Genomic DNA, 23,838 nt, shown 5'->3' with positions numbered 1-23,838 from the left:
TGGGATGCAGCAAAAGCAATTCTAAGAGGGAAGTTTATAGCAATTCAATCTCACCTCAAGAAACAAGAAAAATCTTAAATAAACAATCTAACCCTACACCTAAAGCAACTAAAGAAAGAAGAACAAAGAAAACCCAAAGTCAGTAGAAAGAAAGAAATCATAAAGATCAGAGCAGAAATAAATGAAATAGAAACAAATAAAACAATAGCAAAGATCAATAAAACTAAAAGCTGGTTCTTTGAGAAGATAAACAAAATTGATAAACCATTAGCCAGAATCATCAAGAAAAAAAGGGAGAGGATGCAAATCAATAAAATTACAAATGAAAAAGGAGAAATCATAACTGACACTGCAGAAATACAAAGGATTATAAGAGACTACTACAAACAACTATATGCCAATAAAATGGACAACCTGGAAGAAATGGACAAATTCTTGGAAAGATACAATTTTCCAAGACTGAACCAGGAAGAATTAGAAAATATAAACACACCTCTCACAAGTAATGAAGTTGAAACTGTGATTAAAAATCTTCCAACAAACAAAAGCCCAGGACCAGATGGCTTCACCGGTGAATTCTAGCAAACATTTAGAGAAAAGCTAACACCCATCCTTTTTAAACTCTTCCAAAAAATTGCAGAGGGAGGAACACTCCCAAATTTGTTCTACAAAGCCACCATCACCCTGATACCAAACGAGAAAAAGATATCACAAAAAAAGAAAATTACAGACCAATATCACTGATGAACATAGATGCAAAATTCCTGAACAAAATACTAGCAAACAGAATCCAACAACATATTAAAAGGATTATACACCACAATCAAGTGGGATTTATGCCAGGAATGCAGGGATTCTTCAATATAGGCAAATCAATCAATATGATACACTGTATTAACAAATTAAGGAATAAAAACCATATGATCATCTCAATAGATGCAGAAAAAACTTTTGACAAAATTCAACACCCATTTATCTCCAGAAAATGGGCATAGAGGGAACCTACCTCAACATAATAAAGGCCATATATGACAAATCCACAGCAAACATCATACTCAATGATGAAAACCTAAAAGCATTTCCACTAAGATCAGGAACAAGACAAGGACATCCACTCTCACCACTCTTATTCAACATAGTTTTGGAAGTCCTAGCCATGGCAATTAGAGAAGAAAAAGAAATAAAAGGGATACAAATTGGAAAAGAAGAAGTAAAACTGTCACTGTTTGCAGATGACATGATACTATACATAGAAAATCCTAAAGATGCCACTGCAAAACTATTAGAACTAATCAATGAATTTGGTAAGGTTGCAGGATACAAAATTAATGCACAGAAATCTCTGGCATTCCTATACACTAGCAACGAAAAATCAGAAAGAGAAATTAAGGAAACAATCCCATTTACCACTGCAAAAAAAAGAATAAAATACCTAGGAATAAACCTACCTAAGGAGGTGAAAGACTTGTACTTAGAAAACTATAAAACACTGATGAAAGAAATCAAAGATGACATAAACAGATGGAGAAATATACCCTGTTCTTGGATTGGAAAATACAATATTGTGAAAATGACTATACTACCCAAAGCAATCTACAGATTCAATGCAATCCCTATCAAACTACCAATGGCATTCTTCACAGAACGGGAACAAAAAACTTTACAATTTGTATGGAAACACAAAAGACCCCGAATAGCCAAAGCAATCTTGAGAAAGAAAAATGGAGCTGGAGGAATCAGGCTCCCCAACTTCAAACTATACTACAAACTACAGTAATCAAGACAGTATAGGGCCTCCCTGGTGGCACAGTGGTTGAGAGTCCACCTGCCGATGCAGGGGACACGGGTTCGTGCCCCGGTCTGGGAAGATCCCACATGCCGCAGAGCGGCTGGGCCCATGAGCCATGGCCGCTGAGCCTGCGCGTCCGGAGCCTGTGCTCCGCAGCGGGAGAGGCCACGACAGTGAGAGGCCCACGTACCGCAAAACAAAAACAAAAACAAAAAAGACAGTACAGTACTGGCACAAAAATAGAAATATAGATCAACGGTACAGGAGAGAAAGCCCAGAGGTAAACCCACGCACATATGGTCACCTAATTTACAACAAAGGGGGCAAGAACATATAATGGAGAAAAGACAGCCTCTTCAATAAGTGGTGCTGGGAAAACTGAACAGCTACATGCAAAAGAATGAAATTAGAACACTCCCTAACACCATACACAAAAATAAACTCAAAATGGATTAAAGACCTAAATGTAAAATCAGATACTATAAACCTAGGGGAAAACATAGGCAGAACACTCTTTGACATAAATCACAGCAAGATCCTTTTTGACCCATCTCCTAGAGTAATGAAAACAAAAACAAAAATAAACAAATAGGACGTAATTAAACTTAAAAGCTTTTGCACAGCGAAGGAAACCATAAACAAGACGAAAAGACAACCCTCAGAATGGGAGAAAGTATTTGCAAATGAAACAACAGACAAAGGATTAATCTCCAAAATATACAAACAGCTCATGGAGCTCAATATCAAAAAAACAACCCAATTAAAAAATGGGCAGAAGACCTAAATAGACATTTCTCCAAAGAAGACATACAGGTGGCCAAGAGGCACATGAAAAGATGCTCAACGTTACTAATTACTAGAGAAATGCAAATCAAAACTACAATGAGGTATCGCCTCACACTGGTCAGAATGGCCATTATCAAAAAATCTACAAACAGGGGCTTCCCTGGTGGCGCAGTGGTTGGGAGTCCGCCTGCCAATGCAGGGGACGGGTTCGTGCCCCGATCCGGGAGGATCCCACATGCCGCGGAGCGGCTGGGCCCGTGGGCCATGGCCGCTGGGCCTGCGCGTCCGGAGCCTGTGCTCCGTGGCGGGGGAGGCCACGGCGGTGAGAGGCCCACGTACTGCCAAAAAAAAAAAAAAAATCTACAAACAACAAATGCTGGAGAGGGTGTGGTGAAAAGGAAACCCTCCTGCACTGTTGGTGGGAACGTAAATTGATACAGCCACTATGGAGAACAGTATGGAGATTCCTTAAAAAACTAAAAATAGAACTACACATGATCCAGCAATTCCACTACTGGGCATATACCCTGAGAAAACCATAATTCATAGAGTCATGTACCACAATGTTCATTGCAGCTCTATTTACAATAGCCAGGACATGGAAGCAACCTAAGTGTCCATCGACAGATGAATGGATAAGGAAGATGCGGCACATATATACAATGGAATATTACTCAGCCATAAAAAGAAACAAAATTGAGTTATTTGTAGTGAGGTGGATGGACCTGGAGTCTGTGATACAGAGTGAAGTAAGTCAGAAAGAGGAAAACAAATACTGTATGCTAACACATATATATGGAATCTGAAAAAAATGGTACTGATGAACCTAGAGGCAGGGCAGGAATAAAGACGCAGACATAGAGGATGGACTTGAGGTCACAGAGCGGGGAGGGGGAAGCTGGGACAAAGTGAGAGAAGCATCAACATATATACATCACCAAATGTGAAATAGTTAGCTAGTGGGAAGCAGCTGCATAGCACAGGGAGATCAGCTTGGTGCTTTGCGACCACCTAGAGGGGTGGGACAGGGAGGGTGGGAAGGAGGCTCAAAAGGGAGGGGATATGGGGACATATGTATGCATATGGCTGATTCACTTTGTTGTACAACAGAAACTAACACAGCATTGTGAAGCAATTATACTCCAATAAAGATGTATTAAAAAATTGAAAAAAAGATGTATCTTAAAAAAAAAAAAAAGCTTCCAGCAAGGTATTTTGTAGATACAGGTGAGCTGATTCAAAAATGGATATGGAAAGGCACAGGCCCTACAGTAGCTGCAACCTTGACAAAGAAGAATGAAGTGGGAGGCATTCCTTTCCTGATACTGAGGCTTATTACAGAGCGACAGCCATGAAGACAGGGTGGAATTGGCAGAGGGGCTGACACACAGATCAATGGGACAGAACAGAACAGGGACCCAGAAGCAGACCCATGCAACTATGCTTGACTGATTTTTGACAAAGGTACAAAAGCAAGAAACAGCCTGGAACAATTGGACCTATACGGGCAAAAAGAATGACCTTGACCTCAACCCCACACAGAAATTCCGTTACTACCTGCTTGGCCTGCAAGCCCCCTGCCAGAGCTTCTTGTGTGTTCCTGCCTACCCTCAGGGCTGGCCCCTCAGAATCTCTTGGTGGAGCCCAGCTAGCTGCCCAGGGTCGTGAGACAGTGAGGAGGGCCCAGCCCTGCTGAACGCCTCCAGAGGGGCATCTCAGACACCCTGTCCATCTCCACCTGCCCCGAGGCCACAGATAGAAACGGGCCCTGGAGCCGCCATGCTGCCTGGCCTTTCTAACCATGCTTTCCTGGAGAACTGGTGGTTTGTGGGAATCACGTGGCTGGAATGGGGGCCCCGGCTGCAGGCCCTCCCCCTACCCCAAGCTTTAGAAGCCGCTGCGCCCTGGAGTAGCCTCTGGAAAGGTGGTCACTGGATGCCACCTCTTAGACAAGCTCCTGACGGCTGCCTGGACTCACCAAGGGAAGGGCAAGGTCACTTCCACATTCAACTGTAGCGACCCGGGGCCCCTGCCGCTCAGAGGTGGCCTCGTGAAGGATGGCCCCTCCTTATTTCTTAGACGTTACTTGAAGTGGGGACGGCAGCAGCACAGAGGGCCACCACGGTCACGGTCCTTTCTGGGACGCTTAGTCATCTCCCAAGGTGGCTGACTTTGGTCTCCAAATAAATGCACCCACACGAGCCTGCTGGGGACCTCAAGATGAAAGCTCCCCAGGGACGCCCCCCCCCCCCATCTGTTCCCCCTGCTGCCAAGCTTGTCTGCTTGCCTGTCACCTCGGACCGCCTTCCCCACCCCGAGGTTTGTCCTGTGGCTCCCACCCCATATTTGGGATCTCACTTCTCACACTTTTCCTGCCATGCCCTCCAGGACACAACCTCAGGCCCCTGCCCTCCAGCCTCCCCCTCCGCAGCCAGTGGGCAGGGAGCCCCCAGCTCTGGATCCCCCCTGGCCCAGCCCAGCCTGGTATGATTTTGCTCTGCAAAGGGTCCATCGCAGACCGCGTCGCACTCTTCTTCAAATCCATACTCCTCGAGTGAGAGAGAAAGGGCGCTGGGGGAGGCGGACAAAGCCCCCCAGGGAAAGCAGGAGGCCTCCCAGCTCTGACCACTGGGCGCAGGGAAGGAGGACAAGTGGAACCTTCCATGTACTTAGCAGGAGAGGCTGCAGCAAATTCCCCCCCTTACAGAGGAAGAGAAGGAAAAGGGAGGAGACACAGCCTGGAAAACTACCAACTTAGTGTTTCAAAGACTGAAAAGCACGATTACCTTGCGTGCTGAAGCCCGCGGTGGCGTCTGGGTCCCCGGAGCCGGGCTCGGTCACTTGCGGGTCCCCACTTGGAATCTACAGGAAGAAAGAGGAGGCCGCGCGTGGGTACTCTGCTGTCTGTGGGGCACATCACGGCAGCCTCCAGAACGGCAGGCTGACCCTAGAGCTTGTCTTCTAGAGACAGGTGCTCAGGTTGCAATCTTCTCCCCTAAATGTGTGGAGTGGGGGGTGGGAGGGTGAAGACGCCATTGCCAAGGCCAAAGCCCCTTCCTCCGACCTTCTGCAATCAGAACCGTGTGTCCCCCGAGGGCCCACCCTGAGCCCACTCACCTTCCGCTTACGGGCACCATTTGGGGCTGGCGGACGCCACACAGGGTCCCCCCTGTCACCAGAGGAGGTGGGACAGCCCCTGCCCTCACTTCCCACCCCCTCCTCTCTTCCCTGAAGAGTAAACCCACGACACCAGCACTCATGACACCCCAATGCTTTGGGCCGGCAGTTTGGACACAAGTGGGCACTGAACGAGCTCTGGACGACGCCCCAGAGCTGCATGTGCTCTGCCCTCCCTTCTGCCTTCCGCACGTGGGATCAAGAGGCTGCTCCCAAGGCCGCCCTCCCTGCCTAAGCTCTGCCGGGGTCCCAGCCGCACAGGGGGCCTATGCCGGGTAGAATGCGGGGCCCCGAGCCCAGTCACATGCCATCCCTTCCTGGTGGAGGCTGGCCGTGAAGCTCGAATGGGGTTGGACCATCATCACACTTTTGCAGCTTTCTTCTTGAATGAGAAGAAAGGCCTCGGGAATGTGAGGGGAGAGACCAGCCTCCTCTGCTGGTCAGGGATGGGGCACGTCTGCTCCCCGCTTGCCGGGCTTGCATCTGCCCCACGCGAGCGCGTCTGTCCCATTGCTGCTTTAGGGCACAGCGGCCCCTCCCAGGCCGTGCGCCTGAAGGCCATGAACCCTGTATGCACGTGCCCCTGTGCCATCTCAAAACACGATTTCTGGCCCCTTGTGGTATTTCAGAACTGCTTGCCAGTAATGAGCTGGGGGAGGCCAGGGAAGGTGAGGCGGGCCCCTGCAGCCTGGTCTGGTTCCAGCTCAGTAATTATATTTCTGCCTCCCTGGACTCCTGCCCCTTCAATCGGGTAGCTGATGGCGCCCACCTCTCCTCTGTCAAGCGGGCTGGCGTTGCAGCAGGTGCCGGGCTGCCGCTGAGCAGCAGAGAGCTGCTCAGATGGTCCCTTGGATCCCACGTGTATGTGATACCGTCCTGCACTCAACGCGTCCTCTCTGCCAGGGAGGGGAAAGGATGGGAGAATTCACACCGCCCCACACCAATACCCTGTGTGGAAAATCTCTGTCAAGAATCTCCTGCCAAATCAAAAAAAAGGGACCATGCCCCGGAGGTTCGTTTCCTTTCATACCTCTCTTCCTGTATCTAACCCTCAACTGGACTCTTTTTTTCTTTTTTGTAGGGGTGGGTGGCAACTTCAGTCCTGAAAAAAAAGCTTCTGGTAATAAAGAAATATACATAAAACAAGAGAAATAAAACACACAGCGAGACAAGGTCAGGAGGAAATTGGATGCGTGTCATACTTTGCAGAAGCATCGCTGGCTTCCCTCTGGCGCCCGGTCAAATTTGGTTTCAAGAGGAGACAGCTCCTGGGAGCAGGAAATTGATCACCTCCGGCGAGCAGGGTGTCAAGCACTGAATTAGAATGTGGCCTCCCCTGATGTCCAAGGCCACCTTGCCGCAGCAAGGCCGCTCACTTCACAGGGCATTGTCCATGAAACACAAAGGCAGTGGAAGAGATGCATTTGCTGCATAGAATTGAAGTTGAAATCCGAGTTTAGCAATAAAGGTTCGTAACACAGCTCCCGCAGGGCTGTGAGAGGAGAAGCCTCATGTATAACGGAACGTGGACGCTCCAACGCCTGCATTTATTATTCCCAGATGCACTATTTTGACCACTTATCGTAATTGAAAACTCAATCGGCATTTAGGCAAATAAGCCAAGTTCCCCTCACCTCCCTTTCTCCTAGGAACTTGGGGGCGAAGACGTCCTATATGGAAATTCTGCGCTGTTTCTGTAATGAGTTTCCCACTCCTGGGTGAGGTCAGCTGGCTATGTCCCAGGTTTACAAAAAGCTGTTATCAGCCATCACGGAAAAGGTGCACTAAGGTTTTCGGCTCGTGTCCCAAGGCAATCTTCGAAGCTACTTCACTTACAGACTTTCAAATGTAAAGGTCATTTCATTCGAAAATATAAATAATAACTTCGAGGACTTGGGGTTGGACACACCTCTGTCACGTCCATTGCCTTTCTCACCACTTCTCGTCCCACCTGCCATATTGCCACCGAAATTCCTAAAGCACTGCTGGGCCACGTCGACCCCAAACGCCCAACTGTTCAAAGGCAGCTCTATAGTGTGGCATCCCAGGTCATGGAATCTGCACCCAAATGATTTCTGTGAACCCCCTTCCTGCCCTTCAAGCCCCCATGAGCCTCCTTGGTTCACACGCCTGGTCCCACGCAAGGTGGCCCAGCTGGTCCTTGCTCTGAAGCCCCAGAGAAGCCCATTCTCTGGTCCCTGTCCTGTGACCACAAGGAAGCGAATCCCATTGGTCTCCCGATCCTATAGCCCGTGGACTGGCGCACAGCTTCACGGGGCCCCCAGAACACACGCTGTCATTCACATAGGGGCATCAACTAGGCAAATTCTCAGCCACTTCCCTGCTGTAGAAAGAAACTCCCTCCCTGCAATCTGGCCCCAAAGCCACAATCTCAGGCCACGGGAAAGAGAACGCATCGCAACCCAAGTCAGAACGGAACCTGAATGTGGCTGAAACACGCGGGTCAAAACGAACGTGCTGGCTCAAGGGGGGGCTTTTCTTCCCAAATGAAAAATCTGTCCAGATGAATGGTCTCTGCCGCGCACAGACCTGCACAGCCTCTGCTTGCTTTCCAAGGGGGCGGGCGTCCAAACAAGTGCAAATAGGCCATTCATATGCGTTTGTCCTAACAAGGGAGTAATTACCTCCTCCTGGCCCAGGGAGGGGGGTGGGGTGGGTCCTGCTGTAAGATGGCTGCTCGTGGCTGTCCCGTCGGGGGACTGGGGGAGGGGGGAGCTGGCAGGTGCAGCCTCCCCTCCGTAGGCGGGATGGGATCCTGGACTCCCAGACTCCCCTGGGGGGTGTCTGTGGAATTGAAAAGTGCTGTCAGCCCACGGGGTCGGAGAGAATCAGCTGACGAGGTGCACCTGCCTCCTCGGTGCTGGCGGCGGCGGGGGGTGGGGGGGGTGCCTGTGGCGGCCCATTAATCACAAGTGCTACCAGCCAGGTGGGCAGCCCAGGAAAGGGCGGGGGCCACGTCCTCCCGGGGATAACATTCATGCAGGGGCTTGTAAGCTGGCGGTTTCTGAGCCAACGCAAGCTAATGTGAGACAGGCCTTTGCCCTTCAAAAGTTCCTCCCCAAAATCTTTTGAAAGAAATCTCCATTTAGAGAATTCCCCCATTCTTTTGGAAAATGAGGTCACGTGGGTCTTAGAACCAGTATTATCATCCTCTGATATAGTCTATTCTTCAGAAAAAAAGAGTAAAATAGTGATAAACACTAGGCGCAAGTGTCGGGGGTGCATCAGATGTCACACCCAAACCAGAGGCTGCTTCCCAGCACGCCGGGTCCTTGGAGGCCCGGCGAGGCCGGGAGCATCATGGGGGATCTCGCCGGCTCCAGCTCCGCCACTCGCCACAGGGTGGCGCACACAGACCCGTGAATCACGCACGGTTCCTCTCTCCTGGACACAGAGTAACAGCTCACAGGGACGAAGGAGAGGCAGGCTGGAGCCTGCAGCTCTGTGAGGGCAAAAGGCAGGGTCGCCGTGCAGAGGGGGAGGCAGCAGGGCTCCTCCCGCCCCCAAGGTGGCCGAGGAGAGTCACACAGCCTTGTGGGCTTCCTGGGGTTTCCAGGCCCCTGGCCGCCCTGCTCGGTGTCCCTGCTGGTTACAGGGCGAGCTGCCCGTCTGCACCTGGTTCAGTCCCCTCCTGCCTTCCAGGGACCTCTCTCCCCTGGCCCTGGGGAGCCGGCTCCGCCCTCCAGCCCTGGCATATCCCCATGGTAACCCCTCCCACTCTATTCCCACCCACCCCCTCTAACTACCTCCTATCCAGCCTCTTCATCGATTTACTCCAGGCCCCAAAGGTGTCCTTGGAGCAGCCGCAGTGGGGACTTTGGTAGCCATGCAGATTCTCAGCAGCCCCCTGACCCTGAACTCCGGAGCCCTGGAGGTGTGCCCGGCCATCTGCATTTGATTGACAAGCCCTCCAGGGAGTCGGGATGCCCACTGGAGGCTAGAAACAGTGGTCCGCACCCTTGCTTCCCCTCCTCACATCCCATCCCCTCCGCTCCCTGACGCCATCTGATCCTACCATGCCCCCCCCACCCCGCCCCACCCCACCCATCCCCAGCAGCTGCTCCTGCCAAAGTCACTGGCAGCCCCTCAAAAGGTGAGCCAGGTGGACAGGGCTCAGTCCTTCACAGCCTCCGGGCAGCATTTGGCCCATGCCTTCCTCCCTGACCACTGGTTTCTGAGTCCAGGCTTTCCAGGACCCCACCCCATGCCCTCTCCTAGGGCCTCAACCTGTCCGGGTTTCCAGGGCTTCCATGACCATCTTTGCAGCGAACCACGATCTCTCTAAGGCCCCGACCTCAGATCCTAGCAGCCGTGGACACTTGCTTGGATGTTCTGATGACCCTGGCACCCAGTGAGGCCCAGCGGGTGGGTCGGCCCCCCACCTCATGCTCACCCCTCCCTCAGAGCCTCTGCAGGAGCTGCTCCCTCCCCAGCAGCATCCCTGCCTCTCCTCCCTGACCTGCGTCCTGCCGCCCACAAGCCGAGGCTTCATCTCCCAGGGTCCCTGGACACACGCAGGGACCAGCATCCCTGCCCAGGGCCCTGCAGCACCCGGGTCTCCACTCAGGGCTCTGACCGTTACCACAACAAGCGGTTTCCATTGACAATATTGATTTGAACTGTTTTTATCATGAAGAGAAAAATAAACCCACTCCAGGAAGGCAGAATGCTTTGCTCCGCTTTAAAGGGAAAAATTCCAGAGAATTTCAGTTATTCTAAGCCTAGAGATGACAGTCATGGTCACACCACTGCCTCCTTCCTCACAGCCCCATGCCTCTGTTTCTCCCGTGGACAGGAAAACAGCCAGGAGTCCCAGCCGAGTCCCTCTGCCGTGGGGGCCTGGAGAGCCTCAGGACCTCTCGGTGGGAGCAGGCCTGGAGGGAGGCCCCGGGGTGTCAGGAGCCTCTGCCTGGGCCAGGGCAGAGAGCCTCTGCCTGGGCCAGGAGAGTCTGTCGAGCCTCGTCCCTTCCCGTCACACAGCCACTGGCCTGCAGGACTCGATCGCCTTGTGGACGGCACTGTCTCTGGTCGCATCCCCTGAACGCTGAGCCCAGCACAGGGGACCCTAGGGCTGATACTCAGGGGGTGGCGGGAACGGATGGGCCCTGCCGCCCGGCCAGCTCACCGCGGGCACCTTCTCACAGGGCGACAGTGCGAGGTTGGGGCCTGCACCGCCTCCAGGCGAGGGGCTCCCGGTGGGGACACGTGTCAGGGCAGCTCCGTGGCCGCTGAGACATCACAGCGTGCCCCTGGTGCTCCGGGTCTGTCTGTGTCTCCTTTGACAGATGCGCAGGGCCCAGGAGTGGCTGCAGCCCTGTCCTGGTGCCCCTGCCCCCTTGATGGCTGCCCACCACGCCCCAACCCCTATGGTGCCCTGGGGGACACCCGCATGGCCCTACCACTCCGTCTGCACTTGGGTACCATATGGCCTTTCCCGGTGCTCACATCTCTCTGCCCTGGCTGGTGCCCCTCGATATTCAGCAATGACAATGATGAGGGCGAGGATAATAATACCAAGAAAGGGCACGTGGCTTTTGCTGAGTCAGACCCTGCCACGTGCCCAGTCCTGTCCATTACAAACATCCTGTTCCATCCGATGTGCTTGGTACTATCATGGCCCCATTTCACAGATGAGGAAACTGAGGCCACACGTCCCGAATGCCTGCCCGCTGGGATCAGGCACCTCCCTGGCTGTAGCTGCCAGGCCTCTGACAAGACCAGGAATCCAGACGAGCTCTCTCAGGTGTCCGGATGACTTTGACAGTGGCCTGTAGCTGAAACAGCCCAGAGACCCCTGCATACTCAGACCACGGCCCAACCCCACCCCAGGGGGCCTCTGCCCACGGGTCAGGGCCTGGGCCCACTCTTTCTGCACTGTGTCCCCAGCACATCTGAGGGGAGGCAAGGAAAGTCAGCACAGACGTAGGGTTGGAATCCCCGCCTGGCTGCCATCTCCGCAGGATCTGCTCGCTGCACCTGCTGCCTCTGCTCCCCCACGACCGGGCTAAGACGACCAGCGTCCCACAGCTTTGCTGAAAGGCTGAGGGAGATGCCAGCGCAGGCAGCAGGACCGGGAACGGGGAACTGGCCTGTCGGGGTCGGGCCTCACCTGGCTGGTGGGGGTCGGGCCCACCACGGCCTCGTAGGGCGGCGGGAGCTCGGCGGGGTAGAGCAGGCCGGGGCTGTTGATGGTGACGCGGTACAAAGTGCCGAATGGGGAGGAAGCAAAGTCCAGGTGGAGGCCCCTGGAAAGGCAGAACCGCGGAACATCACTCCTTGGGTAAGGAGCCCGGACCCGTCCCGTTTCCCGCAAAGCGATCAGACCGATTCCCCGCCTGGAATTCTCGTGTTCGTGAAATAAAAGCCTCATTCATTAGGCAGTCCTCACTGTTGTTTTTTGCTGGAAACTGACACTTTCAATAAACTCTATGGCCTTTTCCATGACAATTAAAACCATCGTAAAGCTGATTCAATCTTTAACTAAATGTGACATGTTCTATTAAATGACCATAAACCGACAGCAGTATTGTGTTTTGTGAACAGTGGAACAGGGCTGCTCCTGCCTGGCTGGGTTTCTTCTCTGATGCCCTGCAGTGAGGCCAGCGGAAACGCACGGGGCTCTGAGCCCTCCCACCTCCCCGGGCTCTGCTGTCTGATCCAACAGGCCTTCATTCGCCTCCCCCTCTGCTCACCTTCCCTGACAAGGAGCACCTCCCCTCCCCCAGTGACGGCCTCCCATCCTTGGGCCCCAGCATAGCTCAGGGAGGTGTCCCCAGGGAAGACCCACCTGTGGGCCTCAGTGGTGGGCGTGCAGGTGTACTCCGGGGGATAATAGGGCGGAGGGGGCAGTGGAGGCACAAACTCATCAAAATCCAGGGTCTGGTGGAGGACAGTGCCATGCGGGGTCATGCAGGCCGGGCTGACGGAAGGCGCCCTTTGTGGAAGGAACTGCAAAACAGAGAGGTTCCGAGATCAGGACGGCTGCTGTGGCTCTAACGTTATGACATACGTCTTCGTTATGTCTAACGAAGGGAACTGTGCAGAAGCTTTAATGATGCACTTGGAACTCAGGTACTTAAACCCGTCAGTCAAACCGTGACGGCTAAACACACATTTAAAACGGCAGCTCCGGGAGGATCACACCCCCTGCTCCGGAGCCTCAGCACGTTTGGCTCCCACGCTGCTACGCAGATGCCTGTCTTCTGAGGCAAAGCACAGTCCGGGAAGTTAGGTTCTGTTCCTGCCACTAAACCTGTCTCCTCTGATGAAGAGCTTGTGGTCAGAGGGGTGCCTGCCGCCCAGGGCTGAAGACAGCACTTCCTGGAGTGAGTTCCTGAGAAAACAACAGACTCTCAGGTTGTCCCTCCCACGCCCTCCCCAACCCCTACAGTGAAATAAACTTGGGCAAAGCCACTTTGGTACTCCCTCCTTGGGGCCCTGTCATGTGCATTATGAGTGTGTTCAAGGCCCTGAGAAGGCCTGCACCAAAAAAATCCGTTAAACTGTTTAGCCCATTCATGGAACATTCCTCAAATATTTTGTGATGGGCCCCTTTGGACACACAGTATCCATCAATATTTGGCAGTTCTAGGGAATTCACACACTCTGGAAAAACACTGCTCTGAGGGAAAAGAATCCTTCATGAGCTCTAGAACATTCTGGGGGGCAACCTCAAAACAGAGAGGCTGCTTGAGCAATGTGAGGTCACATCACTTAAAATGAAGCTGTCTCTGCCTCATTTTCCATTTTTGTTCTTGGGAGGCACCACCCAATACCTGCTGCTCCTTCCATGGGCCACTGCTCTCCAGAGATGACCTGTGGGGTGGAGGTAGCCGAGGCAGGCTCCAGGTCCAGGGGACACCTCCCCAAGAGTGCCTCCAGCTGTGGACAGACCCCAGGCTACTGAACACTATGCTCTGGGACCTCCCACTGCATGGGGGGCGGCAAGGGGTGGGTGAGAGCAAGGACCCAGAGTCAACTGTCCATGGCCAAGCAAGGACAGTTCCATGAGGAAACAGTGAACTCTCCAAGCTCTGCAGGAACCTGCAGAGATCCACAAAGGGTTAATGTAAAAGATGATATTTGAATGGGCCTGAAAGAGGAAGAGGATTTCGATGAGTGGGCTCACAGAAGGGGCTCCGAGCTCAAGAAGAACAGGTGAGCCAGTGGAAGATGTGTTTACGGAGAGCAAATTTCGGTAAGGCTCTAGAAGTTACTTCCTAATTCTGGGGGCACTGGGGAGCCCGCGAGGGTGCTGGAGCTGGGCAGCAGCTCTACTGAAGCCGTGTGGTAGGAAGTGCCTCGTGGCAGCAGCGGGTGCGGTGGTGGAACATTTCTGGACAAGTACGGGTGAGGTCGCGATTCTGAATACAGTCCAGTGCTATGAAATCAGCAAGCTCTAGACTAATGCAGAAAGAAGTGGGGGTGGGTGGGGGGCATGTCTAAATGTGTGACACATCAGACTGCACACGTCTAAACGTGTGACACCTGCCTCCTCCACACACAGAGCACGGTCCTTGCCCCTCCAGCTGGTGTGACCCACGGTTTGTATGTTTAGCCGTCTGAGATAGGGGTACATCCATGGCCAAGGGCGGGGTGGACATGTCTGCCAGCCTTGACTTTGGAAAGCTGCTCGCCCTGCGGCTACTGCAGGAAGCTGAGCAGCCAGCATGAAGCCAAAGGTCCTGGAGGTCTCATGGGGGAAGATTTTGAATTAGCCTTATCAGAAATTAGAAAAATCAATAACATACTCAAGTGTGAAATGCAACAGCCAAAGCGCTTTTCTGTGGAAGATCCAATCCCACCAGGAACGCGAGAGGTGAGGAGGTCCAGGCAATCCTATTAGCAGGTTTAAATGAGTCAATGCAGTCGCACAAGGGAGGCTTTTTAAAGTCTAAACGACCGTCTCCGTTTCTGCCCTGAACTCCAATGGCCTTTCGGGGGGGTGGGGCATCGGCCTATCTTCGTGGAAGCGTGTCAGACTCAGCAGCATTTACCCCGGCTCCTTGGCTTCCACAGCCGGAGGCCCGCGAGTCACACCGACATCTCCCTTGACACCCCTCAATATCTGTCTGACGAGGCAGCGTCTGTATGGGAGCCCAGGGTCGCCAGCTCTGGACTCTGCTCTGAGACAGGGGTGTTGAAGGTCTGCACTCTGCGGTCCCAGGCTCCCTTGCAGCTGGCATCCTGTTAGATTCTGCCAACGGGGACGCGAGGGGGAACCCGGTGAAGAGGCGGCAGGGAGGGGGCTTCCTGTCACTGCTCCTGCCCCTATGTCCTCCAGCTCTAAGGGTGGCAGAGCTTCTGCTGTTGTCTCTGTGTAACCTCCAGGCCCTCCTTGCTCCTCTGCCTTTCACCCCCGGCTAACCAGCTCCCTGCATGAGCTATGTCGAGCTCCTTTTCTCTCCTGGGCCCCGGCCATGGGGTCCATCATGGGGTCTGGCGCCGAGGGCCCAGCAGGTGCTCTATAAGCATCCGTTCCACAGGTGAACACCCGCCTCCTCACTGCCACCTCCTGGCAGCCCCCAGGTTATCTCCTCCTTGCGGAAGCATCTAAATCATCTCTCTGCCTTGGTCTTCTTCCTCCTGTTCTGCTTTAAAAAGCTTTGTTTAGGGGCTTCCCTGGTGGCGCAGTGGTTAAGATTCCATGTTCCCAGTGCAGGGGGCCCAGGTTTGATCCCTGCTCAGGGAACTAGATCCCACATGCATGCCGCAACTAAGAGTTCGCATGACACAACTAAGGAGCCCACGAGCCGCAACTAAGACCCAGCACAACCAAGCAAATAAATAAATTAATTAAATAATAATATTTTTAAAAAGCTACGTTTAATCCAATGTGATGAGGTCACTCCCTTTAAAAACTCTTTTACGAGACCTCTGCTCCCTGAATCCCACCTAGTTTCCAGCTTCTTCACCCACTAACCTGCTGATGCCCCAAATTCCTCCATCTGCCATTGGAACCAACCCCAAGTACCAAACTCAGGCTGTTCTCTCTCCCCAGATCCCGCCTCCTCTCACCCAGCAACCTCCTGGTCATCCTTCAGGACCCACAGAAATGCTTGCTGCCCACCCGCACCCTCCTCAGCCCCTCATCTGCAGGGTGATGGCCAGGCACAGAGCCAAGCCTGCATCTGGGTGCGCTGGGGAGGAAACGCGCCCTGAAGCATCCCTTCTTTCCCAGGGGGTTGTGCTTGCCCTGGGCCACCTGTAAGAGCCCTGGTTGGTCCGTGTGGTGACAAAGGTACACCTGTGCCTGGTGAGCGAAGTGAGGTTGGTACCTGGTTGCGGTGTTCACACACCTGGCATGGGCATCATCGCCCAACCCTCATCTTCCATAAAAGAGGAGTCTGCATTTTAGACCCTGCCGGGGAGAAGCCCATCCTCAGGGGTTTGTTCCGGGAGGTAGGACCCATCTTAGGCACGTGCTATCCTTGGGAGAAAGAGCAGGATTATTGCCACAGTAAAAGTTTTCTGAATGGACCTCTTGCTGGTGAGCTGGAGCTCTCCCCCTGTGCTCCGGACCCTGGAGTGATGCCCGTCCCGGTCACCCTGCTGCTCTCTGGTCCTGCCACCCTTGGAGGAGCACGGCTGCCTCCTCAAACAGGTTCAGACCAGTTTTAGTTACTACTGTAATTTGCAATGAACTTATGAATGCAGATGGGAAAACTTGCTTGTTCCGTGAAAACCGAGTTGAAGGCTTTGGAAAGACTCGATAGCTAAGCAGGAATTGCTGCTAAGGTAGGTCCCGGCCAGGCAGTCACAACAGGGTGGAGGAGAATCGTAAAATATCCAATCCAAAGGAACTAAATTTGGAAATCATGGAGGCTGCGAGTTCCATGAACTTGATGCAGTAAACACAACCTGATACACCAAAGAGACCCATAATCAAAGAGAAGATCATGGCCCCAAACCAAGACTGGGGGACAAATGCTCATTTGCATGTTTAAAGCCAAAATAAAATGTTCATGGTATGTATCATTTTTATGATTGTCTGCTGTGGCTGGCTTTTTAGGTCAAGCAGACACCCATTACTGGTCCTGATCTGAGAGGGTGAAGTAGCACCTATGACTCAGAGACCTTCCTGCTGAACCCAGACCTCAAGGAAGGTCACTGTGGGTCAGAGGAGGGCCGGCCTCAGTGGGGAGAACTGGAGAGGGGAAGATACAGGTGAACTTGAGTGATCTGCGGGTTCCCAGGGGGCACTACATCCCTCCCTGTCCGGCCAGCACCCATTCCGAGCTCCGTGGGCAAGCCCACAGTAGCGTGTCTGTGACGGCCACGGTACCCTGCCTGCAGCTTCTGCAGCAGCTCTACTCTACAAGGTGTAGGATGAGTGGAAAACATAGATGACTGTAATAAAAGATGAAGTTAACCAGTGTGTGCGAAATGGAGATGCAGGTAATAGCAGACCACGTCCCCGAGGCTAGGTGGTTGGCAAGAAAGTAAGTGGGGAGGAAAATAGTTTCATGGAAAACTGAGATTACACTTAGGAAATAAAACTAAAAATACGAGATTATAGACACTTGGGAGGTAAATGCTTTCTCCACTAAACTGTATCAATAAACTGAATTTTATCATCAGATGGTCTTTTGCCACTACTTCCAAACACATTAGAGGAATTCAGCTTGATAAAGTCTGACAACAGACATAACAATTTGCATCTCACGTAGATACGCATTCATTATATGAATTCCCCCCAAACTCTTAATCATCCCAAAATGCTGGTCCACAAAAATAAGAATAAAATTATGGGTTCCTTCCACGTGGGCTAAGGCCTTTGCTGTGAGTCACAGTCTGCTGATGGGTGCCCCGTGGTTCTTCCTGCATAAACTACACCCGTAAGACATCCTCTGACTTTCCAGTTCTGTGTTTTTACAGCAGAGCCTGAACTTCAAGGTACTTGGGAAGCAATGTGTATGCAGACACCCCTTCGATTTTTTTCAGGTTTTATCCCAGCCCCTTAGAGTTGTCTGACCCACACTGACGGCAATATATTTAGTGACCCTCTTTCACTGACTCTTTCCAGAGCACTCAATTTTGTTGTAATAGACATAACTCTCTTTTTGCACTCATATTTCACTGCCTCACGTAGTACTAGGATACGCACTTAGAGTCCACATACCACTGGCCTAAACTGGTCTGGGGATAGATACAACTGTCCCTTGGAAAGCTGATGACCCAACTGCTGGGAGCATAAATGGCCCATGGGTGAACCGCAGAGGCTGTGGGGAGTGGCGGTGTGCTGTGGGCAGCAGGAAGCGCATCTCCCAGGTGGGATGGAGAACCACAGCTGGCTGGCCAGTCACGTCAGCACAGGTTGGTCAAGAGAGTTATACTGGGGCTTCCCCGGTGGCGCAGTGGTTGAGAGTCCGCCTGCCAATGCAGGGGACGCGGGTTCGTGCCCCGGTCTGGGAAGATCCCACATGCCGTGGAGAGGCTGGGCCCATGAGCCATGGCCGCTGAGCCTGCGCGTCCGGAGCCTGGGTTCTGCAACGGGAGAGGCCACAACAGTGAGAGGCCCGCGTACCGCAAAAAAAAAAAAAAAAAAAAAAAAAAAAAAGAGAGTTATAACTGTATGTACAAGGAGAACCATTTGCAGAGGCAGAAACAGAACCCAAATCAAAAACAAGCAGCAACTCAGATAGAGAAATGGCCAAATAACTGACGTGACTTCCATCTCATGGACCACTGCAGATATTCAAACATCTCTCTTTCTGTTGACTTAGCTGGATGGCCATGATTGTTTCAGGTTATAAGATTAAGTTGTAGAGTAACATACGTGGTGTGATCCCATTTTGGCAAAAAGAGAAGGAATAAATGAAGGAAGAAAGGGAAGGAATGAGAGAAAGATAGAGAAAAGGAGGGAGGGAGGAAAAAAGGAAGATAGACTATGTTCATATGTTTCTATAAGTCCTAAGAAATCAAGAAACAAAGGGAAGATTCACTGCAAATTGTTCTCAGGAGAATGCAGTGGGGGAGGGGAGATGATCAACTTTTTCTTTATATACCTCTATATTTTATTTGTTTCAATGATCCTATGTTACTTTTTTTTTTTTTTCTTGCAGCACGCGGGCCTCTCACTGTTGTGGCCTCTCCCGCTGCGGAGCACAGGCTCCGGATGCGCAGGCTCAGCGGCCATGGCTCACGGGACTTGCCGCTCCGTGGCATGTGGGATCCTCCCAGACCGGGGCACGAACCCGCGTCCCCTGCATCAGCAGGCAGACTCTCAACCACTGCACCACCAGGGAAGCCCCCTATGTTACTTCTTTAATTAAAGAGTTTAACAATATGAAGTAAGAAAACTAAAGTCAACTATATCTCAGTAAAGCTGGGGGAGAAAAAGACTTGTAAAAAAATTAAAAAGAGCTTCTGAGCCATCCTCAGGGATAACGTAGCTCCCAGCCCCATCCGTCAGGGCGTAACCATGACCCCCTTGGGCTGTCCCATTTCTCCAAGGACACAGCACGTGTGGGCAGGCTGGCCCAGCCCCTGACCCATGTGGTAACAGCCAACCTCCATGTGGCCACCATGCTTTTTCAAAGCCCATTGACACATTATCTAAGTCATCCTCTCAGTGGCCCTATGAGGACAGTAGGATGTAAACAGTCTTACTTAGAGCAGAGGAAACTGGGACAAATGGGTGGTGATGTGCCCAAGGTCAGGTGCTGGTCCCACGGGCGCCACAGTCATGGGCTCCCCGGTGGCTCTGCAGGTCAGTGGGGTAACCGGCCTTCTGAGGAGAGTAAAGCTTGGTCTGTTCCACAGTCCGTGGTCACAAAAGGAGAAGAAAACACACCAGCAGCAAACTCATCGATTTCTATTTCCAAGCCAAGGGTCTGAAGTAAACTTACTCACCAAGTATAATACTTAGCCATGAAACAGCCAGGGGTTCTAACGGCAGCTGCTGTAATTGCAGCTATACTTTACATCTGGTTGACAAAGTACATCGAGGACCACTGCCTTTACGGTCACAGCTGCGATGTCCCGATCACAAACCGGGACGTATTCCCTCCACGTATTTAAGAATCAAAATAGTTCACATCTGAGTTCTCACCAGATATTTAAACAGGGCCCCTCCTGAGTGAGAAAAACGAGGTTCAGGGAGGTTCGTAGGTAAAAGCTGTGGGACCCCGACCCAGATGTAGCTGACCTCAGGCCCAGGATGCCAGGCCGCTCACTTTCTACACGGAGGACTGACAATGACCTGCACGTTACGTTTCACCACATACGCTATCTTAGCTACGACACGCTTTCTTCTTACTTAGTTGGTAATTTGCATTTAAATTCTGAAAACCTAGGGAATAACAAACCTTCAGCATTTCCAGCCCCGCGGTTCTGTTAGTTTGGCCAAATTGGTGTGATATTTCCAGATCGAGAGTAAAATCTGCTGAGGCGACTGGAGCCCCACAGTACTTAACCTTCCATTACACGACACGCTGGAGAGAATCGCCAGCATGAGGCCTCAGCGAGCAAGGCCTGAGGTTCATCGCTGCTGAAGAACCGCTTAATTAGGTATCTTTCAGAAGACTGCCGCCTCTCGGAAAGGTCGGCCCGGTTGTGACAGCTGTGTGGATGTACACAGGGAGAACGAGGCTGCACACGATTAGAGCCGATGAATTTTTAACGCCTGGGTAATGATGCTCTCTGGCCCTGCCCCTTGAGGCACTGATGCACTGCCACGGGGTGGGTGAGAAACAACAAATCAAACAGGCTCCTATAAGAAAGACTTGCCTTTTTTTTTCATGAGATGCTTAAAACATTGGGGAGGGGAGGCAGGGCAGGTCTTGGAGGGGCCACGGGGAAGAGGGAGGGCAGGGTTCCTACCCTTAGCATGAACAGCAATGTCTTCCCATCACTTTCCCTTTGTTTGCTGACTTCAGTGGTAACGTAGTGAGCAGTGGGCTGTGTTCCACTCACACAAATAATGAAGAGCCGTCATTATTTATTGAGCATGTATTAATAAGTGTGTGACCTCTGCTCTTGGCCTCATCACTCCCATGGGGACCAGCGCTTCCTCTTCTCTAAGACCCTGGCCAGAGGTTCTAATGATGGCTGGCCAGTGACCTGTCGCTGGATTTTGAGCTCAGGGTTAATTAGCAAATCTGCAAAGCACAGAGGAGCAGTTTTTCAGTTTGAGAAGAACTCACCTTCTAAACAATCTTCCTTTATTTTTTTTTAATTTTTTGCGGTACGCGGGCCTCTCACTGTTGTGGCCTCTCCCATTGCAGAGCACAGGCTCCGGACGCGCAGGCTCAGCGGCCATGGCTCACGGGCCCAGCCGCTCCGCGGCATGTGGGATCTTCCCGGACCGGGGCACGAACCCGTGTCCCCTGCATCGGCAGACGGACTCTCAACCACTGCGCCACCAGGGAAGCCCCGAATCTTCCTTTATTAAAAGTGAATTCTGAATAGAGCCTTGCTCTGGAGGTGCCGGGCCTAGAGGACATCTCAGACTACAGGACTGTTGCTAAAATTACTCAGGGACACAAACCAGGGGCTATCTAGAGGCACGTGATGGTAGCTGGACCCTGTCAACAAGGAGCTCCAACAACACCTCAAATAAATACATCAGTGGCAACAAATGTGTGAGTTTTGTCTTCCAGAGGGCAGAATGGAGTGACCTCCAAGGATCTCCAAGCCCCACGCGCTGTCGGGGCTTATCGTCCTTGGGGCTTCTGGATGGAAGCCAGCGGTGCCCATGATACATTGGTCTCAAACTGGCTGAGGAGGAGGGGCTGGAGCCTGCCATTTTGAGCGTGCTGGGGAGGAAGGGGGACCACTCACCATCTGCAGGACGTCAGCGGAGACCATCTGCATGCAGCACATGGCTGTGGCCAGCGCACACACGATGGTGGACAGGACGTTGAGGGCACACACGCTGAAGAGCAGTTCCTGTGGGAAAAGATGCGGGAGGACGTCAGCGTCATCTTGGCAACGCAGACGGCAGGCTCCTCGGCATTGCCGTCAAGGTCCAGGATGAGGATGTTCAATTGTGGGTTTCTTTTTTCATCATCAAAACTGGCCTTTTATAGACACATTTGTTTATTCTTGGTTTCTACATGGTTGATCAAATTACTCTTAGATACTAAGTGATGTAGTTTACAATTTTGATAATTATTAGGTAGTCACTGTCTAAGAAAATCTTCAAATTGCCAACATTTGAGTAGGTGGGCAATCTTTGTCAATTATAAAGTGTAACTGAAAAATTTGATAAGAATTCCAAGTTTTTTAAACTTCTTTTCTTGAGATAACTGTACATTCACTTGCAGTTGTAAGAAATCATAGAGAGATCCTGGATACCCTTCCCTCAGTTTCCCCCATGGTAGCATCTTATAAAACTATAGCATGATATCATAACCATGATTGACAATGATACAGTCAAGACAGAGAACGTTTCCATCACCACAAGGATCCACCCTCCCTGCCCGTGTTGCCCTTTTATAGACACACTCACCTCTCTCTCCCTGTTCCCCACTCAATCTCCCTTTCCAGACCCCTGTCAACCACTAGTCTGGTCTCCATTTTTATAATTTTGTCATTTCAAGACTGGTATACAACTGGAATCATAAAGCATGTAACTTTTCAGAACTGGCTATTTTCACTCAGCATAATTCCCTCAAGATTCATCCAAGTTGCTGCATGTATCAATCGTTCATCCCTTTTTATTGCTGAGTTCCATGTTTGTTCATTCTCCAGCTGATAAATAACTGGGTTGTTTTCAGTCTGGGGCTATTACAAATAAAGCCCAGGAGCATTTGTGCACAGGTCTGTGGGTGAACATGAGTTTTTATTTCGCTGGGATAAATGTCCAAAAGTACAATTGCTGGGTCATATGGTAACTGAATGTTTAGTTTCATAAGAAACTTCCTAATTGTTTTCCAGAGCGGCTGAAACATTTTACATTCCTACCAGCAATGTATGAACGATCCAGTTTCTCTGCCTCCATGCCAGAATTTGATATCACTATTTTATTTTAGCGATTCTGATAGGTGTGTAATGATATCGCATTGTGGTTTTAATTTTCATTTCCCTCACAGCTAATGATCTTTTCAAGTGCTCATGTGCTATCTGCTTATCCTCGTTGGTAAAGTCTCTGCTCATAACTTTTCCCATTTTCTAGCTGGACTGTTTGCCTTTTTCTCTTTTTTAACTGAGTGTTGAGAGCTCTTTGTGCATTCTAGATTCTAGTCCGTTGTCAGATATGTGGTTTGCAAATATTTTCTCCCAGTCTACAACTTATCTTTATCTAGCCCTAGATCGTGGTGATTTTCTCTTTTTTTTTCTAAAAGCTTTTATAGTTTTACGTTTTACATTTAAATCTGTGATTCATTTTGAGTTAATTTTTGAATAAGGTGTGAGGTTTAGATTAAGGTTTATTTTTATGTTTTTCATTTTGATCTCTACATATTCATTGCTAGAATACAGAAATGTGGTTTGTATCAATATTTGTATTTATCTAGTATCCTGTAACCTCGGGATTTTCTTCCATGCTTAATTTCTTCCTTCCCAATTTGTATGCCTTTCATTTCCTTTTCTTGCCTATTAGCACTAGCTAGAATTTCAAGTATCATGAATAAGAATAAGATGAATAAGACGCCGAGATGAGATATCTTTGTCTTATGCTCTCAGAGGGTTCACTCATAGCATTTTAACTATCCAAATACAATTCATTCTTCTTTAGATAATTTACTGTCAAATCCATGCCAGAAATAGAAAAAAAAAATAACCACGATTCACAAAAATGACCAAACATTTAGAATAATTATATGTCCTTCAATATACATACTCATACGCTACTCACACGATAAATGCAGAAAATACTGTAAATACTCCAAAAATTATTAGGAAAAATGGATCTTTCACCAGAAAGACCATGGTATTAATGAGGTTAGTTTCAATTTTCTAATCAAGGGGTTGACAAATCCTCAAGACGAGGTGGGACATACTCATTGTATTTCCTCGTTAACATGAATTGTACATGCACTGTGAATGTTTCAAATGATGGTCTAGTCTGGGAGCATGCACAGGTCGTGCTCATGGATACTTGAACCCATGTGTTCTAATCA

The 23,838-nt window shown here is 50.8% G+C and overlaps 1 protein-coding gene across 4 annotated transcripts in view; it reads right to left on the bottom strand.

Annotated features, from left to right (window-relative positions):
* The window catches only part of ENTREP2 (endosomal transmembrane epsin interactor 2), a 364,437-nt gene that overhangs the window by 7,062 nt on the left and 333,537 nt on the right, over positions 1-23,838 (bottom strand). For 3 of the 4 annotated variants that reach the window (XM_060156918.1, XM_060156927.1, XM_060156933.1), the window contains 4 exons: positions 21,557-21,664; positions 12,561-12,721; positions 11,883-12,018; positions 5,362-5,437 (listed from right to left, as the gene is read on the bottom strand). In XM_060156918.1, coding sequence (XP_060012901.1) covers positions 5,362-5,437; positions 11,883-12,018; positions 12,561-12,721; positions 21,557-21,664 — 481 coding nt within the window. The remainder of the gene's footprint in view (positions 1-5,361; positions 5,438-11,882; positions 12,019-12,560; positions 12,722-21,556; positions 21,665-23,838) is intronic. The other variant, XM_060156942.1, reaches the window with a different exon arrangement.

This window comes from Lagenorhynchus albirostris, chromosome 1 (assembly GCF_949774975.1).
Source record: "Lagenorhynchus albirostris chromosome 1, mLagAlb1.1, whole genome shotgun sequence".
In the NCBI taxonomy this organism is placed as follows: domain Eukaryota; kingdom Metazoa; phylum Chordata; class Mammalia; order Artiodactyla; family Delphinidae; genus Lagenorhynchus; species Lagenorhynchus albirostris.
The sequence above is the reverse complement of the archived record's forward strand: the minus strand, read 5'-3'. Positions and strand labels throughout refer to the sequence as shown.